This window comes from Lissotriton helveticus, chromosome 7 (genome assembly GCF_964261635.1).
Source record: "Lissotriton helveticus chromosome 7, aLisHel1.1, whole genome shotgun sequence".
Taxonomy (NCBI): Eukaryota; Metazoa; Chordata; class Amphibia; order Caudata; family Salamandridae; genus Lissotriton; species Lissotriton helveticus.
Genome location: NC_136068.1, coordinates 1683189036 through 1683215873, shown reverse-complemented (window position 1 = coordinate 1683215873; position 26838 = coordinate 1683189036). Strand labels below are relative to the sequence as shown.

The window sequence follows — 26838 nt, the reverse complement described above, 5'->3', positions numbered from 1 at the left end:
TATAATGTCCCTGCTGATAGTTACAAAACACCCTACGTTTGGGTCACTTTGGGGAGATCTAGTGGTGAATTATATGTAAACATAAGGTAGTTTGAAACTTCGGAAGTGCCTTTAATTCCAAAGTCCAATTTGCATACAATTTACTCTAAAAAACAGCCTGCAAAGCAGGCCTGCCTTTAAAAAGACAACAGGCAGCACAGCAGTGCACACTTAAGTGCATTGAATCTACTGGGCCTCCAAACCTAAATGTCCTGCCATATACTAGGGACTTACAGGTAGGTTGTCAGTACCAATTTAATTACACCTACTTACCAAATATCTTTGACCAGACTACAAGCCTTCGGTCTGGTTATCAGAGCCCAGGTCACAATCAGAGTAACAAAACCAGCATTTACTAGTCAAAATGGGGGCAAGAAGTGGGGGGACACTACAAACAGGCCCTGGTTTTTAACGGGGGAAACCCTACTCAAGCAAAAACCACAATCCTTGTCAGGTCAAAGTCACAAGCAAACCCCAATATAAACTGCAAATCAACCCCTCTGTTAGCTTGGCACAGAGCAGTCAGCTTGACTTAGAGGCTGAGTAATGTACTTATGCAGCACTTCAAACAGTAATAACCTGAAAACACAACAAAAGAACAATCCCACAGCAAATTTGAAAAATCAACTTAATTGTAATAAGTAAAACAAGACCTAAATTACAAAATCCAATCAGTTGAACTACAGATATGCAATTATAAAGGCTTCAGTGAATACAAGCGGTAAAACAATGGATTAAACCCAAATCTGTGACTATGGGTGAATGTTTGAATTGGTCAGCATGCCGTCCATCATTTGTTCTTTTTGCTTTTGTCGCTCTAAGTGGGAAGGGTATGCCCAGATGTGGGTCCCGTGCTAACTGTGCCACTGGAGTCAAGCTAGCCTGGCTGATGAGGGATGATACCCCTAAACTGGTCCCAGGAAGCTTGTTTCCCATCTGGGTAGAACCTGGCATGGCAGTTCGGGCTCGACTGTTCCCATGGGGTGCAGGGACAAGACTGATTTTGCATGTGGCTGGTCCAAGCTGGAGTGGTATGGTGGGCACAAAAATGATGGTTTAAACCTAGATCTGTGACTTGGGGTGAGTGCTTGATTAGATCAGCATTCCAGTATGAAAAAGCACAAAACACCAACTGGGGTTATCTGGTTGAGCGGACTGGAATAAATTCACAAGTGGAGGATGACCGTGATGAAGCACCAGCTGGATACAGAGACCCAGTTAGGCTTGCAAAACAAGAGTACCTTAAATTCTAGTTGCAGAGTGATGCAAAGTCCATGCGTTTGGTTGTGCTGGCCAGTGCTGATAACCCGTTGACGTGGAGCTTCAGATTCTAGGTCATCCGAAAAAATGTGTCGCGCAGCAAAGTCATTGATTGTCTTTGGGAGCTTGCATTGCAAGGTTTGATGTCTTCATTGAGGAAGCCACTAGGGCTTGCGAAGATTTGTTTAGAAGTGCACCGGTGCTGAGTTTGAGGTGTGTCATGCTGGGCTGGTGTTGGTGAAGCAACTGGTGCTTGCAAGGACTTGCTTTGAGATGTGGCGTGCTGCATTGAGCTGGGCTGGTTGATGGTGTCAAGATGCATTGTGCTGGGATGGACTAGGCAGAGCCACTAAGGCAATGCACAGTCCTGCGTTTGAGCTGCGAGGAGCTGCGGGGTGCTGGACCAGTTGTAAGCATTAAGATGCATCACACTGGATCAGACTTGAAGAGCTGTCAATGCGATCTTCGGCCTTCGCTGATGAAGCATGCGCAAAGATGCCTGTTGTGCTCCAGTAACTTGAGAACCAGAGTGATTCTTGGAGATCTTGGAGTCCTGGGATACAAATGCAGGTTTCTTTCAGCAGGACAGATAACAGCAGAATAGTTCTGGTGTAGCAGCAGCAGTTCTTGGGCAGCAGAGCAGTCCTTGGGCAGCACAGCAGGTCAACAGGGCAGACTTCCAGGCTTAGGAGACATTCATCCTTAAAACGTTCACAGGTCCAGAAGTGAAATGAAGATTTGGGGTCTAAGGTCCAATATTTACACCTGGTGCCCATATTCAATTAGGAGAAAGTACTAGAGGTTTCCATCACCCCAGAGGCATCAAACTCTTTTGCGAGAGTCCTCAGGCAGGGTCTTTGTGATGTGCAAGTGTGGTAGGTAACAGGCCCTCCCCTATTTAAATCAGTGACCCATCCTGCCAACACCTAGCTTCTCTTGTCTTAATGTCTAGGAGCAGTATACAAAGAGGAACTGGCAACTACACCTAGTCATGTGACCCATGATCAGGCTGCAGGCACCAAATGGCTAGGACAAGAAAATGCCAACTTTCTAAAAGTGGCATTTTCGTAATAGTGATTAAAAATCTAACTTTATCATTTAAGAGGGCTTTTAATTACATTTCTATAGACCCCAAAGCCGACCTGTCCATCTGCTCCTAATTGAAACTTTTTAAATATACTGCACCCACCCCTTTCGGCTGTTCAGGGCATACCTTTGGGATGACTTATATGTATTAAAAAGGAATGTTTGGGCCTAACAAAAGGTTTATATTCTGTCACTCGCTGGTGCCCAAAAAGTGCACCAGACCCAAGATGCACAACCTACAGGCAATGGCCAATGTAATACACAATCTTAGTCCAGTTTATACCATTTGTTTAAACCATTTAATACATTCTTTGATTGCATGGTAATTCCAGAGTTCAGGTTCATATTAAATCCCACTTCTGGATTATTTCTGCAGCATATAGCAATTCACAATGCATCATCAATACCCATGTTGACCTAAACCCAGTGTATTTCGAGAGAAGTCCCTTTGTCAGGGGTAGCTGCAATCTGAGAGAGGTCTCATCAGAACCAACAATAGATGACATGTCATCATTATTAGTAAATAATTAAACACTCAACAATATGAATGCCAGTACCACAAGTATGACGTGCTATTACCAAATACCAGCACATGATCCCTCCACCAAAATACTCAATATTTTACATCCATAAACAGCTCTTGCAAGGTGTAACTACTAGGTGGTGGCAACTGAATGTTATTTCAATGTTTCAGATTGGTTTTGCTGTACCTCTAGTGGGGGGGGGGGCTGTGCAAGACAGACTATCAAACTCTCTATAGTAACTCAGAACTGGGCTGCATGATTCAAGGTTTTGGGACTATTCCGTGTTGTATACTTGTGTGATTGGTGTGTAAGCCAAAAAGCAATATCTTGGCAGGTGAAATATAATCGCATGTGTGTGCCTGCACAAAATTATGCTTTCTGCACAAGTTGCTTATATCATTTTATGGCCATGTCAACCTGAATAGCCTTTGTTTCCTGGGCACAAGTCACAAAAACTCTACCTGGTTGTCGGGCTTGGATTTTCTACTTCTGCGCCTCTGCTAGACCAATGTTTACTCACTGATTACTCCTGAATTTCCCTTGTTTTGGTTTGGGCAAAGACAAGCAATGAGAAGGTCTTGGCTGAGACAAAAAGGCGCATATACACAAATGAGTTAACATCAGCTGTTCCTCTGGTTGGCAGCCTGATCCTGGGTAAGAAACAGAAAATTAAATTTAGGGAGATTTCCTCTGTCCTAATTGGACAAGTATTTATATTTTTACATACATCTGACCTTTTGATTACCATTAGCTTTTCACAGGTGGCCAAACGATCTTCCCCGAACCAGTATTTTGTGGTTTGTCATGAGGATATTCAGAGAACCATCCCCGATATGTTTTCTGGAGATGGGATCTTGAGGTGACCTTCTCCTTCCTGCCAGGACTATGCCTAAAACTTGGGTGAGTCCTAAAGCTTTGTTTTGACTTGAAAGAAGAGAAAGTTCAGCCATTTAGAGGTGAGGAAGGAGGGCCACCTGACTGAAGCGCTGCATGGAGGATTTGATGAGAATTTAACTACCCATAACCAATACCGACCATTGCAGTAGTGCCCTGTTTGCTTCAACTTGTCATTCTGATTGAGGAACATTTGAACTACTCCTGTAGCCCTTACTATTGAGGAGTTGCATGGGCTAGGAGTAGACCATCGTTACTGGTAGTAAAATACCATTACTCTGTAACAAATGGTGGAGCATACAGTTCAGATGGCCACCCTCCCACTTTTGATACCTGTGACTGACATAACACCAGACCACTACTGCCTAGTTCCAAGCTACATGCTCTTCAATTTTAGGATTTCCAGGAATGATATTATATGTTAGACAGCTCCATTCCGAGAACGGCGAAACACTTCCTTTGAACCATATCTTTTAGCTAAGAGCCCAAAAAATATTTAGTTGAGTGGGTAACTCTTACACAAAAGCAGGGAACCAATTATACTTTTACGATAAGAAACACTTTTATAATCAATTATGTGAGCCTCAAATTTGGACTGTACGAGAGTCTGAACAGAGATTAAAATATGTGGCAACATTGTTTTTTTTTGTATGTTGTGAGACAATAAATCAAATAATTTTATTTTGTTTAGGACTGGCTCTAAACATAGAACAAAGAAATGTCCTCAATCCGGTTTTTATGAGACAATGTGTGAAAGCTTGAAGGAAGGTAGTTGAAAAGTGTGCCATTGCAATGATGAACACATTTTAACAGTCTTTGTAAAGTTTCGACTGGACATGCAAAAGGCATGTTTGGAAGCCTTATCCGATCCATTCACCTAGCTTCCATGTTGTTTTTGATGACACTTGGTGGGGGGCCCTGGACAACTTGAACTATAGCTTAGTCTTATTGGACCTGCTCCGTGGAAACAAGCCATGCAGACACATACCTCCATTCCAGAAACCGATCCCTTTGTGTGACTGTGAGCCCAGCTGGACTTATCACAATTTTCTCAGATGTTACTGTCTCCTTCGAACTTGTCTAAAAACCTACCATCCACTGGAAGTTTTATTAATGGTTTATCAACACAATTGCGAACTGGCCCACTTAGTACTAGAATTTGGGTTTAGGTTGGACCCCTGATGCAGTTTCATTGGAGGATTTAGAGTTTTATTGGTTTGGGTATTTTTGGGAAAGTTATCCACACAAGTTGGACCAACTCAGACCCACTGAGCTGACACATGTTGAATAACAAGCAATTAGTCCATCAGGCAGGCATTTCATCTTCAACAGAAAACACTGTGGTCCGGATTTACTAAGATTTTCTCTCTGGGTCACAGCATGCTTTGGCATAACTCAGTGGATCAGCTCTGACAAGATACTCAACAATATTATTTGTAACTACCCTAATAGCTTCAAGACGCTTTGAAACTGATTAAGGGCCTAATTTAGTGTGTGGCAAAATGTGGCAAATCGGAGTAAGCTTCCCAGTGTCATTTGGAAATGCAGGAACGCACTGGATTTTCAACAAAGCCTCATCCAACAGAGGGCCTCTGGTTTCTGCACAGCACAAAGCCCACCCTGGCTTTGTTCATTTTTCAAGCTGGAAGAACATTCTCAGCACATCAGTGGCATAGATTTTTTTTTTTTACAGAAAGAAAGAAACATTTTATGAGTTTGATTCTATGAAAGTAAAAGATGCCAAGAGAGAGGTCGTAACATGTGCCCCACCGGGTATCTCATGTGTGCATAAGTGCTTTCATTGAACTTTCACTGCCACGAAGATGTAGAAGGCTACATTTAGCGGTTGGACCACTGCAGAGCTGCTGAACTTTGAGCCCTTGCTGTTCCAGCAATTTAGGCTTTCCATCAGTGAATATTTAAATGACCCTTTAAATCAGAGAAATGTCAAGAATGCAGGAGTATATTCTGATTTGAAATGGCATTTGTGTTGTTTTGTAGGGGAAGCCCATACCTGTTTTGCCGCTGCTGCCACTGCTGCCGAGGGAGTGGGGACTTTGACCACCAGTCTCAGGGTCCCGTGTGGACTCTGCCACATGCACACGTCATTACAAAGCGCCTAGAGGTGCCTACAAAATCCTTTGCTGACCTGTCTGCGCCTGTCAGCGCCAGGAGGAGACAGGACAGGGCCATCCCCTTGACATTTTGGTATCTAGCAGAGCCCCGCATCATAAAAGGTCCTTTGTATCCTGCCCGTTGGCTTTGACATTGAGTCAGTATACCATTCTCCAGTGACATATTGCTTTAGTCGGTTGAGAGGTGTGTTAAGTTTGCTGGTTACTGGTATCCGGTAACATCCTACTATGCTGTCTGTTTCTTTTCTTATTCTTGTTTTTCCATGTTTAGGTCTCCGCCTGCGTAGGCTGCGCTTGTGCAGTCTCGCTGGGGAGATCTCATGTTTTTGAGCGTGGGGCTTGAACCCGCCCCTCTTCTCCATTGGCTGGCTTCCTAATTCTAGGCCAGGCATTGGAGAAGAGGGGCGTCGGTCCGTTTAAGCCCCGTCATTTTGGGATTCGGGGGCGTGTTTTTTCATGTTCTTTCTCTCCTCTTCCCATTTGCTGGAATTTTAAATTCCAGCCAATGGGAAGAGGAGCGAAAGAAAAACACGCCCCCCCAGTCTGAAAATGTCGGGGCTTTTCAGAGAGCCATTTCTGCTGGACCACCGCCGGAAGAAGTAGAGAAGCTGCAGAGTCCTCCGCCCCAGCCAGTGAGTGCTCGCTTTTCTTGCCTCTGTTCTCTGATTGTGCCCATTTTCTTGCTTCTTCTTGCCTCTGTTCCCTTGTTGTGATTGTTTTTCTGCCCCCTGTTCCCTCGTTGTGCTTGCTTTTCTGCCCCCTGTTCCCTCGTTGTGCTTGCTTTTCTGTCCCCCGTTCCCTCGTTGTGCTTGCTTTTCTGCCCCCTGTTCCCTCGTTGTGTTTGCTTTTCTGCTCCCCCTGTTCCCTCGTTGTGCTTGCTTTTCTGCCCCCTGTTCCCTCGTTGTGCTTTCTTTTCTGCCCCGTTCCCTCGTTGTGCTTGCTTTTCTGCCCCCCCTGTTCCCTCGTTGTGCTTGCTTTTCTGCCCCCCTGGTCCCTCGTTGTGCTTGCTTTTCTGCCCCCCCTGTTCCCTCGTGCTTGCTTTTCTGCCCCCGGTTCCCTCGTTGTGCTTGCTTTTCTGCCCCCCTGTTCCCTCATTGTGCTTGCTTTTCTGCCCCCCCCTGTTCCCTCATTGTGCTTGCTTTTCTGCCCCCCTGTTCCCTCATTGTGCTTGCTTTTCTGCCCCCCGTTCCCTCGTTGTGCTTGCTTTTCTGCCCCCCCCTGTTCCCTAGTTGTGCTTGTTTATCATTGTTGTTGCTCTTTACGAATCTTGTATTAAGCGCCATGGGGAAAAGAGAAAGCTGCCGATTGCTTAGGAGGGGGTCCATTGAGAAAGGGTAAAAAAGCCAAAAGGTCGTCCAGTCAATGCAAAAAAATAAGAACAGTGTTATGAGTTGCATCGATAGTTTAGTGAGTGACTGCCTCAAGATATTAGCTGCTCCTGTGGGCCCTATAGTAGCTTAACAGTTGTGTGTCACCCATCGCCCTCTACTCCCTCAAGTGGAGCCTTATTAATCCCAGAAATGTTTAAAAGGTCTCTACCAAAAGGGCACCTACCATCATCTCATACAGACAGTTCCAATGTGAATATTATGATATCATGTTCTAATACAACTGATAGAAACCAACCAGATCAGGTAAATGAATGTACTAATAGATTTCTCCCTCTAGCGGAACTGAGCGAGGAATCCTATGCCCCTCAGGATATCTAAGAAATAGAAGACAGAGTTAAAACTGTTACTCCCACCTGCCTGTGTAAGTCCATGTGTTCTGACCTGTCGATTGGTGAGATAGTGGGGCTGAAAGCACTGATAAGAAACTGCAGTGTAGGTCCTATATTCCCAATAGGCTCTGCGCATTGGAATAATATACCCTATAGATATGACATAGGACTGAGGTCAGTATGTCTTTATCGAATATACTAAACTTAATTGTGAGTGTCAGCTAGCTCAGAGGTCACTAGAAACTTTCTCGAATACATAAGAAGGGATTAGCTTCTGACAACCGCATAAACATGACAACTTTGTTTCCCCAAGAATCGAAACATGTCTTCAAAGTTGTGGAAACAATAGATAACTATTTTACTCAGTCAATTGTGCATACTTCTTTTCTACAGAGTTGCAGAGAAAAATAGAGAGACGGGTGTTTCAATAAAGGGGTTTATTGAACAGTCTTCTTTCTCTTGCAAGAGAGGTGAACTGCTACAATCGTTAGACAGAATGCAAAGTATAATGCGTACAGCGTAAACAGTAATATAAAATAATACCGTAATAGCATTGTCTGGTGCTATGACACATAAAAATACATACATAAATAACACAGGCTAAAATACTCAACTGGTGCTTCTAAAATACACCTACCCCAATGTACCTAACCTAGGTCTAGTACAAGGAAAGAAGTAAGTGTGGTCTTTAGCAAAGGTTTAGTTTTGCCAAGAATTGCCAATGGTTTCTCTAGGTTCTAATCAGCTCCATTCCATACCGTAGAATGAGACAGGTTTGTATCTCTTTCACAGACTCAATTTCCCAACACCCTGCAAGGGGAGTGAGAAACACTGGAGCTGGATTTCTCGGCAGAGGAGGACAGCTTCTGATCAGTGCGTCTGCTAGAGAGTTGGTTTCCTTCGGCACTTGCTGTAGCGAGCTGCGTCGTGCAAGTAGGTAGTCGAACTGCACCAAACCACACCGTGCCTTGCCATAGCAAGTGAAGGTATATTTATACCTTGAAGGTATTTTAGGAATGCCAGCTTTTTCTTCTTGGAGAAATCAATATTCAGCAAGGGGAAGTCCCTAACGGCTTAAGAGACTGGTTTTCTAAGAAATCGTTGTGACGTAGATGAATGGATGGAAGTAGCCATGCTTGTATTTGGGCAGCATGGGCTATGCCTAAATAAGGACTGGATTTCTATGCCTATATAAGGGCAACAATGAATTGTATCTATATAAGGGCATGCATCGGAAAATTAAATCGGAAACTAAAATCGCACACAACAAAACCTCACAGACGAAGTTAGTATACTCAAATCAAATCAAATCAAATCAAATTCCGTTATTCGGTTTTTAGGAATACAAAAATCATAAAAGTTAATACTTAAAAAGACAGTTAAAATATAACAACAATTTCATTTTTGTATATGATAAATGAATTTAAAAACAAAATTAATATTTACGGATTATTAAGCATACCAGCCCAAAAGTGCAAAATCAAAATAAAGAGGCATAAAGAATTCATTAAAATACAAAAGAATGGAAAAGGAATGGAAAATACATTACACAGTAATTGCTTCAGTGGTCCTGTTCTAGGTTTGGTCTGTGTTTTAAACAGAATTTCAAGAACCAGGCCATATTCTTTGCAAAACACTCAGATTCCAGATATTGAATCGCCAGGCGAGCGGGGCGACATTGTCGCAAACCCCAAATTTGTAATATTGGTGTCACCCACTGCTTCTTTGGTTCGTGATAAAATCTACAAAACAAGACCACATGCAGCGTAGACTGTGTGGACGCTTCGTCACAAGGGCAGGATGATAACAAGTGTGACCAATCATTAGCTTTGGGAAAAGTAACCAGGCGATGGAATGTGTTCATTCTAAATGGAGTGAGCACAAACCTCTCGTATCCACTCAGATTAAAAGTCAGTTAGGGCTCTATGGTCAGGGTGGTTTGTACTAGTAGGATATGTTGGACTGAGCTCTTAGATGACTCCGTGGTCAGTCGCAGTTCTTCCAAGTGTAGCAAACTAGTAGTATACTCAAGGGTATGATGGATATGCTTTCAGCCTCACTGAAGTCTCACACACGTCCTGAACACATATCCATTGATACACAGTCCATGGTCTACCATCTTAATCCCTGCGATCCAACCAAGGCTGGTGCAGATATAACGAGTAGTGATAGTGACATCACAGGACAGCACACTCTTTGTGGGAAGCAAATACACTCTGGTCCTACAAAACTACAGCCTTCCACTATTAACACTCCAGTTGCATACAGAGGCCCACGTCCGCAAAACATGGGACAAGGAAGAGAACAACTTATTATTCCTTGACTTGGTCACTCATTTTCAATCGATAGATTCGCTAGCTCTGAGAGATCCCTGACTAGTTTTGTGAAATTAAAAAAGAAATGTGACTAACGTCTTTAAAATCTCTTCCAGCCTAATTAGGGAACACAAACAATCTTTAATTAATAAATGCAGTCAATGGCTGAGACACGTACGAAAGTGCCGATCCATAATCAGGGAAAATATATCTTCCACCAAAAGGTTTACACCTCTGGGCCAAAATACTGATTATGTTTGCCTTACACTAGTATCTAAGGATATGGTAGAGAACTTAGTGGCTTTTGACCTGAGGACATCACATCTGATTTAAAAAAATATTAGGATGAAACTCAATCCTCCGGCTGGATTTACCAACCAAACAAGTAAAAACGTAACCACATCCTGCAATAAGGCTTCTACCCTACACAATGTAGATTGATGCCCAATGAACCTCCCTCCATCACCGCGAATAGTGGAACCTGTACATTTTGGGGTAGTGGATGGGAAAGGGTCTATCCAGTCTGGTGACAGTAGAACCAGAGGGCCTCCCGTAGATGATGGGCTTTTAGGGGCCAAATTGTTTTTACAGGCTGATTCATTGTGCCCCTTAGAAAATCATAAGTCTGTGCTGTTACCTCAGGATATGGGCAATCCTACCCAGATTGTTCCCTGTAGTATTTCCATTAACCAGGATCTCACACATTTGGCACTAGCCTCATGGAACATAGCGGGCCTGCCTTCCAAGATGTCATCTTTGGATTGGATAACCTTTATAGAGGTCCAGGATTCTGGCTTTTCGGGAAACATGGGCACTCAAAACAGTTTACCATCATGGTTATCTCAATTTTTCAAAACACGCATTTGGTGGGCATAAAGGTGGACCCTCAGGTGGGCTTACCATCTGGGTTAGACAACACTACTGTTTTAAAATTGAGGAGATCCGATTGACCACCCTGATATCCTGGCAATTCTTCTATGCTTTAAACACCCCCCGCACTTAATGGTGATTAACATGTTTGCGAGAGGAAATGTGGGAGGTCGAATGTCTACGACAATTTCATTACTCTGTAGCGTTCTAGATAACAATAGAGGCTTAAAATGGTTATAGTAGGTGATTTCAATACTATGTTCGAGCCCCTCGACCACGAGGATAGCAACCTCAGTGTCGAAGAAGATGAACAATGGGGTATCCCCCCACTGGAGTTGCCACCAGTAAGAAAATGGACAGATGCTGCTGCCTTTCAGCTTACAGCATTGAGTCTGGGGAGGGGAGTTAGTGCCGCGAACGGGAGAACATCCTCAGATCATCAGGGCTCTCAAACCTACTGTAAACGACTGAGAAGTAGTCATATTGATTGCATTTTTATAAACCTTGAGAACTGGTTGTCTCTTATTGATATGGAGGTATGCCCTAGAAATTAAAGTGATCAAAATCCGCTCCAGCTAAAGATGTCAGTCTCAGGTTATGTACCAGCACAATCTCAAAACTCCAAAATGGTGACCTCTGACGTTGTTATGTGTAATGGTATGAGGAGAGTTAAATGGTCAAGGATTGTAGAAAACAAAACTTCACTTGCCCAGATGAAGGACGTAGTAGAGAGCACATTAGTTGACCTCCAAAGGTTTTCTACCCAGGTTGAACTCAATACTAGTATAACTCAAGGTCACGAGGACATGTTTGGTAAGATTAAGAGCTTTTTTACTAAACCCTTAAAAACCAGTCACATTCCCTTCCCAAAGTATGATCATTGGTACAATAAGCAATGCAAGTATATAAGCAACTGGCTCACGCTATCAGATCTAAAGATCTGGCGAATATTAAAATTAAATTGAATCTGTGTAAAAATACACAGGTTTTAGAAAAAAGACCTGGGATGAGTCAAGGTGGTTTGAACTTTTGGAGGCCAGCAAAGCGAAAAATATGCAAAAATGCTGGCAGTTAGTAAAATGGGGCAGAGGAAGAAATGGGCCAAGCACCCCAAAACCATGTTGCCCCAGAAAAGTGGGGTTTCTTCTTTGAGGAGCAATTTGCTGTTGGGTCAATGATGCTTGTAATGACTTGTCTCAATAACCAAAACCCTGATTCGACTCTGTTTTTTACAAAATGTTAGGTGGAAATTGCCCTGAATGCATAGTGGCGGGGTTTCAGCAGCTGTTGGATCGGTTGGAATGCCTTCATTTGACATTAGTGGGAAGGTTTACCGTCCTCAAGATGTGTATATTATGCAAGCTCTTGTATTATTTTAGAGCTGTACCATTAGAGCTAACTCGTATACAACTACAAAATCTACAAGCTATTGCTGATAGTTTTTTGTGAAGACAAAGAAAAGCCAGGAGGGCTTTTAAATATATGATGTTACCAAGGGATCGAGGTGGCTGGGCTGTACTTAACTTTGCTATTATCATTACATTTGTCTCTTTCAAAATATGAGGGTTATGCTAACAGCAGAGGAAGTGGAAATATTGACATAGACACCGTCAATATATCAGTTGCTGATGGGATCAGAGGCGAGAAATTATCTGTTAAAAAATTTGGAATTAAGTTACTACAGGAGAACACAATTCAAGATAGTAATAGCTGCATATAAAGCTTGGAAGCTATTTAGAAAGAGAATAGGGGGGAACAGGGATCGGTTATTATACTCCTACAAATACCACTACAATTTTACCACCTGTATTTTGGGACTTTAGAATGGAGAAATGGAGAATAAATGGGATTAGGCAACTAGGAGACTTTTTTGAGGATGAGGTATTTGTTACATTTCTAATGCAATCAGATAGATTTGGGCTACAAAAAATGAGTTCTTTAAATACTTGCAAATAGGACATATTGAGAAGCGAAAAGAGCAGAGGATGATGAAAAGCTGCCAACTTGTCGAGGCAATTAGGCAGGGAGCCAGAATAGGTAGACCGTATCAAATAATGATGGATGAACAGCAGGACAATATGGATATACAAGATAGAAATTGGAGCTCCCAGTTACAACAAGAGGGATTGTATATGCAGGAATCAGTAGATGTTGCAGGGAAAATTTTGTAGTCAGCTAACTTGAAAGCTGAACATTTAAGACCCTATTTACTTTGTATCACACACCTTTAAAAATGATGAAATGGGGAGCCACAAATGATGGGAGATGTTTTTGGTGTGCGGATGAGAGGGCGGATATTATCCATATATTTTTTAGGATGTGTGCAATTAAATACATGGAAGAAATACTTGGAGGGTTTCTATTATGGGAGTCAATGTACAGATAACAATGTATATAATGCAGACAGGATTTGGGGAACCCTCAAACAGGGGCAAGATATGTGTAGCAGTAGCGGTAGCTAGGCTGTGTATAGCATCGCTGTGGTTGCAATAGGAGGCTCCCAAATTTAAAATGTGGCGGGCAAACTTTTTTAATATTTTTAATTTAGAATTCAGTTTATATTCTTTGATATCAATGAAAAAACAACAATTGGGTAACAATTGGGTAATCAGATTTGGGGCCCATGATAGAGCATATGAAATAACTAAGTTGAATAAGGGATAGGTCATGTATAGATTTGCTGGATTGATTACTTACTATTTTATTATTGTGCATAAGCAGTATGATGATTTGTGGGCTTATGTGTTTATGTAATTGATGTTGATTTGGATTGTTATTTATTATCGATAGAATTAAAAAAAAATATTTTTTAAAAAAAAGGAAATTGCCCTGACTGCAGTACCAACGGGTATGGCCCCTGGCCCTGATGGCATCCCTGCGGACATGTTTATTTATGGAAAAGATAATTGGCTACAGTATATCCAGCCGCTTGTCAATGCGATAGCTAGTGGAGCAAACATACCCGACTCATGGCGAGGAGCTGAAATTTTACCTATCTATAAAAAGGCGGGTCGATCCAGTCCCTGTAATTATAGGCCAATTAGTCTAATTGAGTCTACACAAAAAATAATGGGCAGGTTACTGTTAAATATAATTCAGTCATGGATTGAAGAAAACAGCAGACTTTCCCCGTTACAAGCAGGTTTTATGGCACATGTAAGTACCATTGATTAGGTCTTTCGTTTCATTTTAATTTATTCGAGTGTACTAACTTTAGCAGGCGGCATAAATACAATTATGCCACCTTTGTTGATTTAAAATCAGCATTCGACATGGTCCCACGTAACAATCTCTGGACAGTTTTGAAAGACCTAGGTATGACTTTGAAGCTCTTATCGCTTGTAGCCAAACTACACATGTTCAATTTTGCTTTGGTTCGACGGGGTGCACGGGGCAACACTACTCCCAGGTTTTCGATTTTAAAAGGGGTACGTCAAGGGTGTGTTCTGGCCCCCACTCTATTTTCTTTGTTTATAAATTATTTTTTAGCACAACCTACTGATGCTCCAGCTTTAGCTGGCTCAAAGGTCCTCAAGGTACTCATGTTTGTTGAAGATACCCTAATTATATAAAAAAAACAAGGGGGGTTGTAGCAAGCACTTTGAGGCCTTCTGCAGAGATCAGGAACTGGTGGTGAATGTGTTCCAAACCAAATTCATGGTTCTGCATAAGCACAAGGCGGCTAAGGGCAGGGTTCTCATGAATGACTGACATTTACATCGCTGCCTAGCGCTTCGTGCGCACGCCGCTTTTTTGCATTTTAAAACGACCTGGTTTATTATTTTATTTCTTCCTCAGTTATTTGCCTTGATTTTAATCTCTGCCCTCTCACCTGCATCCTAATTGTTAACCACCGCTATTCGAGTGGGTCCGGTTCCCGGGGTGGGCTCTTTCAGCAGCAGACATCTCGGAGTGGGGTAGTTGGTGTTTGTCTGCTCGGGCGCCATCTTCAGGGAGCGCTTTAGTGCGCAGAAGCACACAGGGGACGCCTATTTAAGGCGAGCTGCTTCAGGGTTAGCCCTGACTGACATTTACATCGCTGCCTAGCGCTTCGTGCGCACGCCGCTTTTTTGCATTTTAAAACGACCTGGTTTATTATTTTATTTCTTCCTCAGTTATTTGCCTTGATTTTATTCTCTGCCCTCTCACCTGCATCCTAATTGTTAACCACCGCTATTCGAGCGGGTCCGGTTCCCGGGGTGGGCTCTTTCAGCAGCAGACATCTCGGAGTGGGGTAGTTGGTGTTTGTCTGCTCGGGCGCCATCTTCAGGGAGCGCTTTAGTGCGCAGAAGCACACAGGGGACGCCTATTTAAGGCGAGCTGCTTCAGGGTTAGCCCTGACTGACATTTACATCGCTGCCTAGCGCTTCGTGCGCACGCCGCTTTTTTGCATTTTAAAACGACCTGGTTTATTATTTTATTTCTTCCTCAGTTATTTGCCTTGATTTTAATCTCTGCCCTCTCACCTGCATCCTAATTGTTAACCACCGCTATTCGAGCGGGTCTGGTTCCCGGGGTGGGCTCTTTCAGCAGCAGACATCTCGGAGTGGGGTAGTTGGTGTTTGTCTGCTCGGGCGCCATCTTCAGGGAGCGCTTTAGTGCGCAGAAGCACACAGGGGACGCCTATTTAAAGCTCCCTGCCTAGCGCAGCGGGATCGCGCAGCGGGATCGCCTCTCGCGTAGCCTGAGTCGTGCCAGAGTCCTGCCCGTCTGCGCCCGTCCGCGTCAGACCGGGCCAGACTGCGCTTAGGGACTCTGATTTACAGCTATGCCTACTCCTGCACCTCAGGCTGTACCTATGATGTCCTATACGGGTGAGTTTTTGCGATCACTACGCCCTCCTTCTAATTTATCCTGCTCTTGTTGTTCCTTACCGACCCATAATTTCAACTGTGGAGGTTGTACTTTTCGTACGGGTAAAATGTCTACCTGTAAGGCCATGAAACCGGTCCATTCGCGTGGTCGCAGAAGGACAAAGGTACCTCCTGCTAAACATCCTATTCTCCAGTTCTGGAATATTAATTGCCGGTCGCTACCTAAACATAAATCAAATATTTTTGATTTTTTGGTCGCTGAGAAACCTGATGCTCTGTTCCTAACGGAAACCTGGCTTCATGGTAGTTCCGGCCCGAATATTGCGTGTGCCGTCCCTAGCAATTATGTCATATTGAGACAGGACAGAGACTCTGGGAAAGGAGGAGGTATTGCTATAATTTTCAAGTCTTGTTACCTTTGCAAACTTGAAACTTTCCCTCTTCCTGGTTGTGAGGCAGCGCTTTTTAAACTTGCTATTAACCCACAATTTACTTTATCTGGCCTTTTGATATATCGCCCTCCCGGCAATGCCCATACCTGGATATCCGTGCTCACCAACTCTATAGCTCCTCTACTTCTTAAAGCCGCAAATTTTACTATTCTTGGCGATTTAAATTTACATCTTGATGACACTTCTTGCGCCTTAAGTAAGAGTTTTTTAAGTGATTTAGAGGTATTGAGCCTGATGTTGTGCAATTCGGGTCCCACTCACTCGGCGGGGCATCAATTGGATCCAATTCTTTCCAATCTTTCCTTTGACTGCTCACAGAGTGCTCGTCCTTTGGACTGGACTGATCATTTCACAGTCCACTTCGCCCTATCTGACATCAAACTGCCTATTTTGAATAGACAGGGCAAGGGCGAACTAGTCCATAGATGGGGTAAACTAGATATTTCGAAGTTTAACCAACATCTCTTTGATACTCGTCCTTTAAATGACGAAGCCCCTCTTAAAGACCTGAATTTGGCAGTTACATCTTGGCTCACGAATGCTGTAAACATCGTGCTTCCCCCTACTCTGAGACTTTCCAAACTCCATCGATGTCCGTCCCCATGGTTCTCGCCCGATTTAAAGGTTCAGAGAACTAATTGTAAGGCCTTGGAAAGGAATGGAGGCGCACTTACTCTGCTTCTCGAAAGATCGCTTACAAAGAAGCATTGAAGGGATACCATTCTAGGTGAAAAGAGGCAAGAGCTACATGCACGACAAATATAGTGTCGCAAGCTCAGAATTGCCCTCGCACTCTATTTGCAGTGGTTAAAAAATTGACTGGTGCTGATACTTTACCGACCCCCCCAGTCTTGGAAGAAGCCCAATGTAATTCCATTGCGGAATTTTTTATCGCCAAAGTTGAGCGTATTAACAACTCCATGAGTGCCCCTAACACAGCAACTCAGTCTCAACTGGGGTGTGCGACTATGACTGTACCTCTGTCTCTAGGGGCAAAGATAACTAACTGGCTTCTGTTTGATGATGACTCGTTCCTCGCCTGCCTGAACAGTGTAAGATCTGGTTCACCGCGTGATCCGGTGCCTGCTAAAATCCTTAAGTTGCTCGATTTTGAGTGTCGGCGCCCTCTTATGAGACTTCTTAATACCTCCCTGAGTGAGTCTCGTGTGCCACAGGACTGGAAGCATGCGATGGTGGTCCCACTCCTGAAAAAGGCTGGTGCGGACACATCAAACCTTGCCAACTTCAGACCTATTTCTTTGCTGCCTATCTTCTCAAAGATACTGGAGAGGCATGTTAACACGCAGCTTTCTCTTTTTATTGAAAATCAGGGCTTTTTACATCCATCCCAGTCCGGTTTTCGAGCTCACTATTCTACTGAGACTGCATTACTAGGGGTAACGGAGAGACTTCGGCACGGTATCGATCGCGGTGAAACTTCTGCTCTCATCCTTCTGGATCTGAGCGCAGCGTTCGATACCGTGTCCCATTCCATCTTATTAAATTCTCTCCGTTCCCTTGGAATAGATGGCCCCGCACTTGCTTGGTTTGCCTCCTTTTTAGGTCTCGCCTGTCGATGCGCATGCGCATCGAGCAAGCGAGACTATAGGGGCTCATCGACTCTTTATCTAACTTGCAAGGAATCGTGGCGATTCCTTGCAGTGCCCGTGACTTTTAAGCTCAATGCGCATGTGCATTGAGCTTAAAAGCGCGTGCACAGCCGCCCGCATTCCTCCGACACCTTTGAAGTGAAGCTTAGCTTCACTTCAAAGGCCCGGCTTCTTCACACCCACATGCCGCTCTGCCCCGCTCCGCCCCCTCCCCTGAGTCATCCTGCCTGCCCAGACTTCTCCTCCCCCCTACTTACATCCCGCTTTCACTTGTTTTTTTGACTCGACGTTCCCCCCGCCCCCTCCCGCCACGCAATGCCGAGAGCTTGTTGACAATGAAAACAGTTTTAGTGATAGTCCCGTGGCATTGTCGTGTGTAATCTGACACTGAACTTTACCGGACCAGAAAGTATGCTTGTCTTTCATTGCAGCTTTGCTTTTTCTGACTGCCTCGGCAAGCTCCCATCCTATCGTGGCTCCTATCTTTCTAACATGATTTGGCCATGCCAATCTGCCTCATTTGTTTGTAATAGGAAGGAGGGGTTTGGTGTATATACTGTGATATATAACGAAGGCATTTCTATTCCCGGCCGTACTTTTTTTTCTACTCCCCCCTAATTATTCACGGCCGCGTTGCCCAGAGCTGCCACTTCTCTTTTTTTGTGCACACCTTTTTTCTTTTTTTTTTCTTCTTTTTGCTTGCATTTTTTATCACCTCTCTCTTTCCACTCACCATCTACCTCCCTCCGCGATCTTTCTCGCTCTCTCCCTCCCTGTCTCACCCCCTCTCTTCTTCTCCACCGAGTCCTCCCCTGCCCCCCCCTGCCCTCCCCACTGCCTCTTTTCACGCCGCTCTCTCTTCTCTTTCTCCCCTCCGTTATGTCACAGGTTGTTACCCGCGGAGTGAGACCGGCCGGGTGAGACCCGGTTGAATCAGCGTCTCTCGCCTGTCAGCCTCTCACCCCATCCCTCCCACCCCTCCGGTCCCTTCCCAGCTTCTCCCCGTCTCTCCCTTTCATCGTCCCCGCAGCATCTTCCCCATGGACCCCACACTTCCGGTCCGATTCCGCTCCACATCTACCTTTCCTCCCCTTCCTGCCCCCCTATTCCCTTTCAGTATTTCTCTTTTCATCCCCTCTCTTGCGTTCCCTCGTGCCGCCCTTCCACCCCCTCTCTCTCTCCCCACCTCTCCAATTATGCTTCTGCCACTGTTCTCCCTTCCTGTCTCGTCTTCTCTCCCTTCGCTTCTTCCCAGTCTTTCCCACCCTCTTTCCCTCCAGCTCCCATTTTACCATTATCTTTCTTCCTATCTTCCCCTCTCGCTCTCTTTCACTGCCCTTCCACTCTCTCTCATTTTCCTCTCTTACCATCTCTCTCTTCTCCGTTCCCGTGGACTCTTTATTTTTCCCCCCTCTTTATTCACTTTCCTTTTCCCATCCACCCCTGCTCTCTGCCACTCCTCTCTCCCATGCCACCAGCCTTGTGGAGTGCTGGTACGCTCCCATTCAATGTAATATTACACCTCTACTGAGAAATTAAGGTACTCTCCCTCATGAGTTCTAGAGTCGCAGGCACTGAGTACCGGACAGTACCTGTCCACTCATGTCACTATGCTCAACCGGAAGCTATATGGAAATGCACGTGCGTGTGTTCTTTCACATATGAAGAAGAGCTTTGGTGACTGTAGCGCCTCGCCTTCTTCTCGGTATCAACTTTAAAATGGGTGCAATATTGTGATTTCGCCTCTCTCTCTCCCCACCTCTCCACTGACGCTGCTTCTGCCACTGTTCTCCCTCCCTGTCTCGTCTTCTCTCCCTTCGCTTCTTCCCAGTCTTTCCCGCCCTCTTTCCCTCCAGCTCCAATTTTACCATTATCTTTCTTCCTATCTTCCCCTCTCGCTCTCTTTCACTGCCCTTCCACTCTCTCTCATTTTCCTCTCTTACCATCTCTCTCTTCTCCGTTCCCGTGCACTCTTTATTTTTCCCCCTCTTTATTCACTTTCCTTTTCCCATCCACCCCTGCATTCTGCCACTCCTCTCTCCCATGCCACCAGCCATGTTGAGTGCTGGTAAGCTTCCATTCAAAGTATTATTACACCTCTACTGAGAAATTAAGGTACTCTCCCTTATGAGTTCTAGAGTCGCAGGCACTGAGTACCGGACAGTACCTGTCCACTCATGTCACTATGCTCAACCGGAAGCTATATGGAAATGCACGTGCGTGTGTTCTTTCACATATGAAGCAGAGCTTTGGTGACTGTAGCGCCTCGCCTTCTTCTCGGTATCAACTTTAAAATGGGTGCAATATTGTGATTTCGTTATTTTGTGTTTAATGGCTGAAACAGAAATGTCGAAAACGGCAATGGATTAATGTGTACTACAGCGCACTTCGCCAACATAGTGGCATATATATTTTTTCGGTTTACACATTGTCATGTCCGTTGACAAGAATTTGACCGAAATTACAAAAACATACAGAGGGATTTGCATGCAGACCGCTTTCAAATTAACTCTTTCAACAGAGTGTTTATGATTTTCTACACATTTTTTTTAGCGTGAACTTGACCCGAATGCACTGGAGCAGTGTACAGGAGCACCAGTTACATTACACAAGGGCACACATTCATGTGTTTTTTTTGTTAAGTATCGAGACTTTAAGTGATTTGCCCAGAATCACAGGATGTTGAGCTGCGGAGAATCGAGCCTATCTCACCACTTCTAAAATCAGCACCGCTGGCCGTAAGCCCACATTTTCTGGCCATTTTCTACAAACTTTTTTTTGGGCCAGTGCACTATATCGAAATATTCCATTTCAGCAGACTTTGCACTTATCCTCCCATAGTAATCAAAAACGTAAATAAGTGTGATTAAAAACTCACTTCTACACTTTATATCAATGGTTTCCAGCCACCATAAATGATTGTCAATAAATGGCCGACATTGAGAATACAAAGATATTGTGTCTGGTGAACAAAGGGACTTTTTTGCCCCGTTTTTTCTAGGTGCCCTCACTCTATCTATCTATCTATCTATCTATCTATCTATCTATCTATCTATCTATCTATCTATCTATCTATCTATCTATCTATCTATCTATCTATCTATCTATCTATCTATCTATCTATCTATCTCCCTCACTCTATCTCTCTATCGCCCTCACTCTATCTATCTATCGCCCTCACTCACCCTCACTCACCCTCACTCACCCTCACTCACCCTCACTCACCCTCACTCACCCTCACTCACCCTCACTCTCACTCACTCTCACTCACTCTCACTCACTCTCACTCACCCTCAACCCCTCACCCTCACTCACCCTCAACCCCTCACTCACCCACCCTCAACCCCTCACTCACCCTCACTCACCCTCAACCCCTCACCCTCACACAGTGCAATAGGTCTCGGAGCATTTGAGTTAGAGCTTTTAGAAATGTTTATGGCTTTTTTTTTTTTAATTCTTTAGCATTGGCTACAAGAAACAAAAATGCTAAAGATTTACAAAAAAACCCATAAACAATTCTAAAAGCACTAACTCTAATGCTGCGAGACCTATTGCATTTCCAATGCTTGTTAAGTGAGCGCACATTCCAAGTTTTCTCTCAGAAAGCTGCATCCACGATATGTTCATCGGCGTATGGTGTCCCTCAGGGGTCTATTCTCAGCCCGCTGCTATTTAATATCTACATCAAACCTCTCGCTACCATCGCAGAGGAAGCAGGCTGACTATTTTTTCATACGCCGATGACACGCAAATCGTTTTTTCCCTCTCCAGCACTGAAGATAACAGCGTGTCTGGTTTGAAAATTGGTTTGTCACTTGTGGCTGAGTGGATGCAGAGGCATCTCCTCAAGCTTAACGGTGATAAAACCGAGATCATTATTTTGGGGAAACAGAAAGATCTCTGGGGCCCTCAACACTGGCCCAGCACTATGGGTCCTACCCCTCTACCAGTCCAGGTGGTACGTAACCTGGGTTTTCTCATAGATGATAGACTGTCTATGAGGCAACAAGCCACCAAGGTGGCGGCCATCTGTTTTACTACCTTACGATGGCTCCAAAAAATTCTCTGGATGTTGCCTCATGCCGCTAGGAGAACCGTAGTCCAGGCGTTAGTAACATCTCGCCTGGACTACGGTAATGTTCTCTATCTTGGCGCAGATGCCGCAACTGTCAAAAAATTACAGGTCGTACAAAATTCATCAGCTCGTCTCCTTTGTAATATTCCGAGGAGGTCTTCGGCTGTGCAGGCTCTTCGCGATCTCCATTGGCTCAAGATCTCGAGTCGAATTAAATTCAAAGCCTTATGCTATCTTTTTAAAATCAAACAGGGTTCTGCCCCATTGTATCTACAAAGTTTAGTCCAACCCTATAGGCCCCAGCGTACTTTGAGATCATCGGCCAATTGTGATTATGTTATCCCCAGATTTAAGCTAGTGAAGATGGGTGGAAGATCCTTCTCCCATCTTGGCCCCAAGTATTGGAATGCCCTGCCCGTTGCCCTGAAGACCGAGACCAACATGCTCTGTTTTCGAAAAAAACTGAAGACCCTACTCTTTTAAACTAATTCCCTGTAGCTCTTGTTGCTAAATTCAGCTGTGTCTGATGTCAGTTTTCTTCTTCAGTCTATCCCTTGCGCCGGGAAACCCACTGCGGGTAGCTGTTGCGCATTATAAATTTTAAATAAATAAAATAAATAAATAAATAATGAGGTCTCGTTGGAACAAACAGATGTATTTACCTAACTGGGGATCACATTGGGCAGAAAGTTAGACTGGAAACCCCAAATAGACCTATTGGCACTTTAGGACTTACAATTGGCCGGAGAACTACTAAACGAGCATAGGCTATCTCAGACCACACCAATAGGACCAGTCCTAAAGATTTACAAATCAAAGGGCTCGGCTTCCACTCTTTATGGATCAGAACTCTGGGGTTTTGAGAATATTTCACCACTTACCGTAGCCCAGAACAAGTGTGTGAAGCGTCTTGCTGGCCTTTCTCAGAATACACCTCTTAAACCCCTATATTCTGATTTGGGATGTAACATACTGGTTGAGGTTGCAAGATTTAGACCTCTTGCTTTTTGGTGAAGATTATGGTCAACCCCGGAGTTGTCACATTATGCAAACGCGCTCAAAGATGTTAGAGACGCTGATACGTCACATAAGATAATATGGCTGCGAAAGATAAAATGCTCCCTGGTGAATGTGGGTATGACCCATTTATGGAAAGATCCGGTTGGTATTACGTTTTCCTCTAAAAAAACTTTTAAAGAGGCATATTGGACCATGACTAAAGAAAAAAAACATGCGATCCACTAGAAACCATTTATTGACCAGTACCTTTTTAGAACACTAGCCAGAGCCCATGTTTGAAAACATTTGGGACTTTATTACTAAGCCTGCCGATAGGAAACTTTTTTACCAGTTTCGAGTGGGTACTCTACCAATTAAATCCTTTACTGCTAAATGGAAAAAGAACTTAGATACTAAATGTGCATTTTGTCAGGGCCAGGATGAAACGCTACCACATATCCTATTTGTATGCCCGGCCTATATTTTTCCACGGAGCAAATGGCTAAAATCAATTTGCTCTAACTTGGGTACTAGGTCATGTGCTATTGTTCTAAGGCTATTTAAGAGCAGTACCCAAGAGCCCATTGTGATAGCCCTAGCAGCATTTTTAAGTTGGATATGGAGAATAGGGTCCAATTTTTAAAAGTAACAGCTGCAATTGATTAGCTCTAACCCACTGTATAATGCTCTGAGTTGTACCTGTATTTTCATGTCTGTATTGGGCTCTTTTTATGTACGATGCACAAATGAAATGAAAAGTAAAAATACTCTTGGTGTAAGTACAGCATACTATGAAGATATCACTTTAATAATGAATTATGCGCTTTTTTAATTGATGGTTTAAACGTGTTATCATACCTTTGTGTATTATCAATTATCATGATCTATTAAGTTTAACTATTTTAGAAATCATGTTTTGTATCCAAGATTATTTATTATGTTATTGTAAATATTCTGTGTCTTTTATGATCAGAAAGATCGAAATAAAGACGAATTGTAATTGATTTGTATTGTAGTCTATGATTACATTGATGCTGTTGAAAAAAATTCAAACCATATTTAGTTGTTGTGTTAACCTTTTTCACAAAAGAAGAAAACAAATGTGAAATTTGATGTCCATAAGAAGGTAAAATAGAATGGGAGTTGCTAAAGAGGACTATTCACATAGTTTACAAGGTTACGAGGAATATTGCTGCATTGCCCTGCATCAAAAGTAAAGGTCCTTTTTCCCTTCTGCTGGTGCACAATGGGCTGCTGTGAGCCAATGTAGGCACCATTGCGCCATGGATCAAGGGTATCTACGTTGCAGTAGTGATTGTTTTTGTACAGAAACAGAGACCTTCCAACACGAAAACAATCACAAGAGGTGTTTTCCTCTTTCTATGTGTGCTGCATATTGCAGCACACATAGAAAATGGAAAAACAAGATATTGCTTCTCCTTGCGCCTCACTGGGGCATTCCCAGGTTTACAAAACCTTGTAGTTCTGGCAATACATCAGATCCTATGGATGTTTTGTCGGAGCACCAACAGCAACACCCATGAAATGCCTCTGTCACGCAGAGGAATGCATGAAGGGGGGGGATATTTACAAGCCCATGAAAAGCAAAGGCTGGTTTTACGTGGCCTTGTAAATATGAGCTGGCACGCTGCACCGCCAGTACATCCATAAAAGGGATGTACCTGCAGCGGAATGGGCTTGTAAAAAAAACCCTATGTTTCATGGCAGTCCATGTTAACTACAGCAAATAGCACAACGTACACTCTACAGAATTTTGACTATAAGGAAGTATTACAGAATCTTCCACTTTTAGATTTAGTTGCAAACAATGATTACTTAGGCCAGTTTATATGATCTAAGCCTTGGTTTGACTTGCCCAAACTGCCGTTTAGGGCCATTTTACATAACATAAGGATGCACTCTTTGGCTCAATTGCCTTTTGCCCCAGTCAGTGTTGTTTAGAGAAGGCAAATATCAATGCTAGTCCTCTATTTACAAAGAGTAACATATCTTTAAAATACAGAAATTAGTATAGAATTGTAAAATTCCAGATAAAATGGTTGAAGACAAATGATCCAAGGAAGATTTGAGAGCATTGCTTCTAGACCAAAGAGTTAATTAAAGTTAATAAATATATAAGAGCAAAAATTAATCTGTATTTGAACAATGTGCAATTCTTTTCACTATCACTCAGTATGATGAAGCATAACAGTGTGACAGTGAGACAGTCTGCAAATAGCGTGTTAGTATGTACCGCATTACCTATGCTTATGGTGATCTCCCCACGTTTGTATACATCTGCCAAATGACCTGTACTGATCCATATACTTCATTTATTCTATACATTTTCATTTACAGGCTTTTAAAAATCCTTGGAGTGTCATCTACCGACACAGAACTAGAGATTGTCACCGACTACTTCTGCGTGTTGGCCAGAAAATCAGCCTAATAAATGGATGAATGGATAAATAGCACACAATATGAAATCCCATTTGATGTCTTTTTTAATAATCTCCATTGTAGTACAAATTAAAAATATATACCATGATTTTTTACTTTACTACTGACCATATACTTCTTTGTCAGATGTACAAAACGTTTTACCAAGAAACTGTTGAGTGAGAAATAATTCATTCTGTATGTGGCGTGGATATTACATGAACTATGGTTGTTACAATATGTGCATCTTTCTTCTTACTTTTATTAAACCAGAAGTCGTAGTCAAATGGCCTGATGTCATGTCAAGATAGATTAGTAGAACTCTTTTAACACTAAGCGAGGGCAATAATTCCTTCTCCTCAGTGGAAATAGAGAGAAAGAAGAACCAGCAATTGTGTATTTCATAGTAGCCATCCACCGGGAGGTCACCGGGAGGATTGGTTACGGAACAGGTAACTCACTGCCCCAATTAAAATTAGCCGTGGGGTCCGCCAGGGCTGCGTGCTAGCCCCATTTTGTTTGTCTGTATATAAATGATTTAGAAACATCTATTATAAATGGGCACGTGGATGCTCCTCAGATAGGCTGAAGGTTGTTACCGGCTTTATTATGTGCAGACGACAGTGGTTTAATGTCTAACACCGGGGTGGGATTGCAATGGCTTTAATTGATTTTAATAATTTTATGAGTGAACTTGGCCTCAAGACCAATGTTGCTAAATCTCAGATTATGGTGCTCGGCAAACATCCTACAATTTTAAAGACATTCTTTATATGCAGTGAGAGAGTGCTTCATGTGCCTACCTTTTCTTATTTGGGATTTCTTTTTGATTCAAAAAGCACCTGGCTTCAGTTATTGGAGGCAAGGATTAGGGGTTTCAATCAAAATCTGGATGCCATTTTTAGATTAGATGCCCAGTAAAAGTAATAATTGAGATCTACAAGGCTCGCACGTGCGCTGCCACTCTATACTGTGCTGGAGTCTGGGGCTCATGCCATACTTCAGGCCTTCAGAGAGCTGAAAATATGTTTTTGAAACACCTGTTGACTCTTCCATCAAGCACTTCTGCCACTATGTGTCATAGTGAGCTTGACGTTATTCCTCTATCCTTTCGAAAACAACTAGCACTTCTTTTATTGTGGTATAATATCTGGGCAAAGAAGAAACCGCTTTGAACTGTGCCATTATCACAGATTGTTTAAAACTAGAGTGGGCAAGCAAAATCCCTTGGCTTTCCTATTTTAAAGCCAAACTGAGGAATTTGGGATTGTCAGATTGCTTTAACAACCCAGCAAATACTGCTAAAATATCAAGAGCTAAGTGAAAGAAATAATATATGGCGTACTCTTATCTGAAAAGAGATACGCAGGGGATGGGGAAAAGAAGGGTTTTTGAGCACTCACTTTTGGTTTGTTCTTTAGGGACCGAGCCTTACATTCCTTTTTATTTTAGTCAAGCTAAATTATATTACCTTACAAGGTTTAGGTTTGGAACCTCACATCTATTGGTCTCATAGCCACGAAATGAATACTCAGGTGCCAGATTGGATGTATGTCTATGTGAATCACAATAGAAGCAGAGCATGTTGCATTTCATGTTCTTCTGC

At 43.2% G+C, this 26838-nt stretch overlaps 1 protein-coding gene across 2 annotated transcripts in view; it reads left to right on the top strand.

The window, feature by feature from the left end:
• LOC144767618 (putative methyltransferase DDB_G0268948) overlaps positions 1-25353 on the top strand; it is a 717827-nt gene extending 692474 nt beyond the window's left edge. For both annotated transcript variants that reach the window (XM_078651025.1, XM_078651024.1), the window contains exon 7: positions 25152-25353. In XM_078651025.1, the coding sequence (XP_078507151.1) occupies positions 25152-25242 (91 nt within the window). In that variant the 3' untranslated portion in view covers positions 25243-25353. The remainder of the gene's footprint in view (positions 1-25151) is intronic.
• The last annotated feature ends 1485 nt before the right edge of the window (positions 25354-26838 follow it).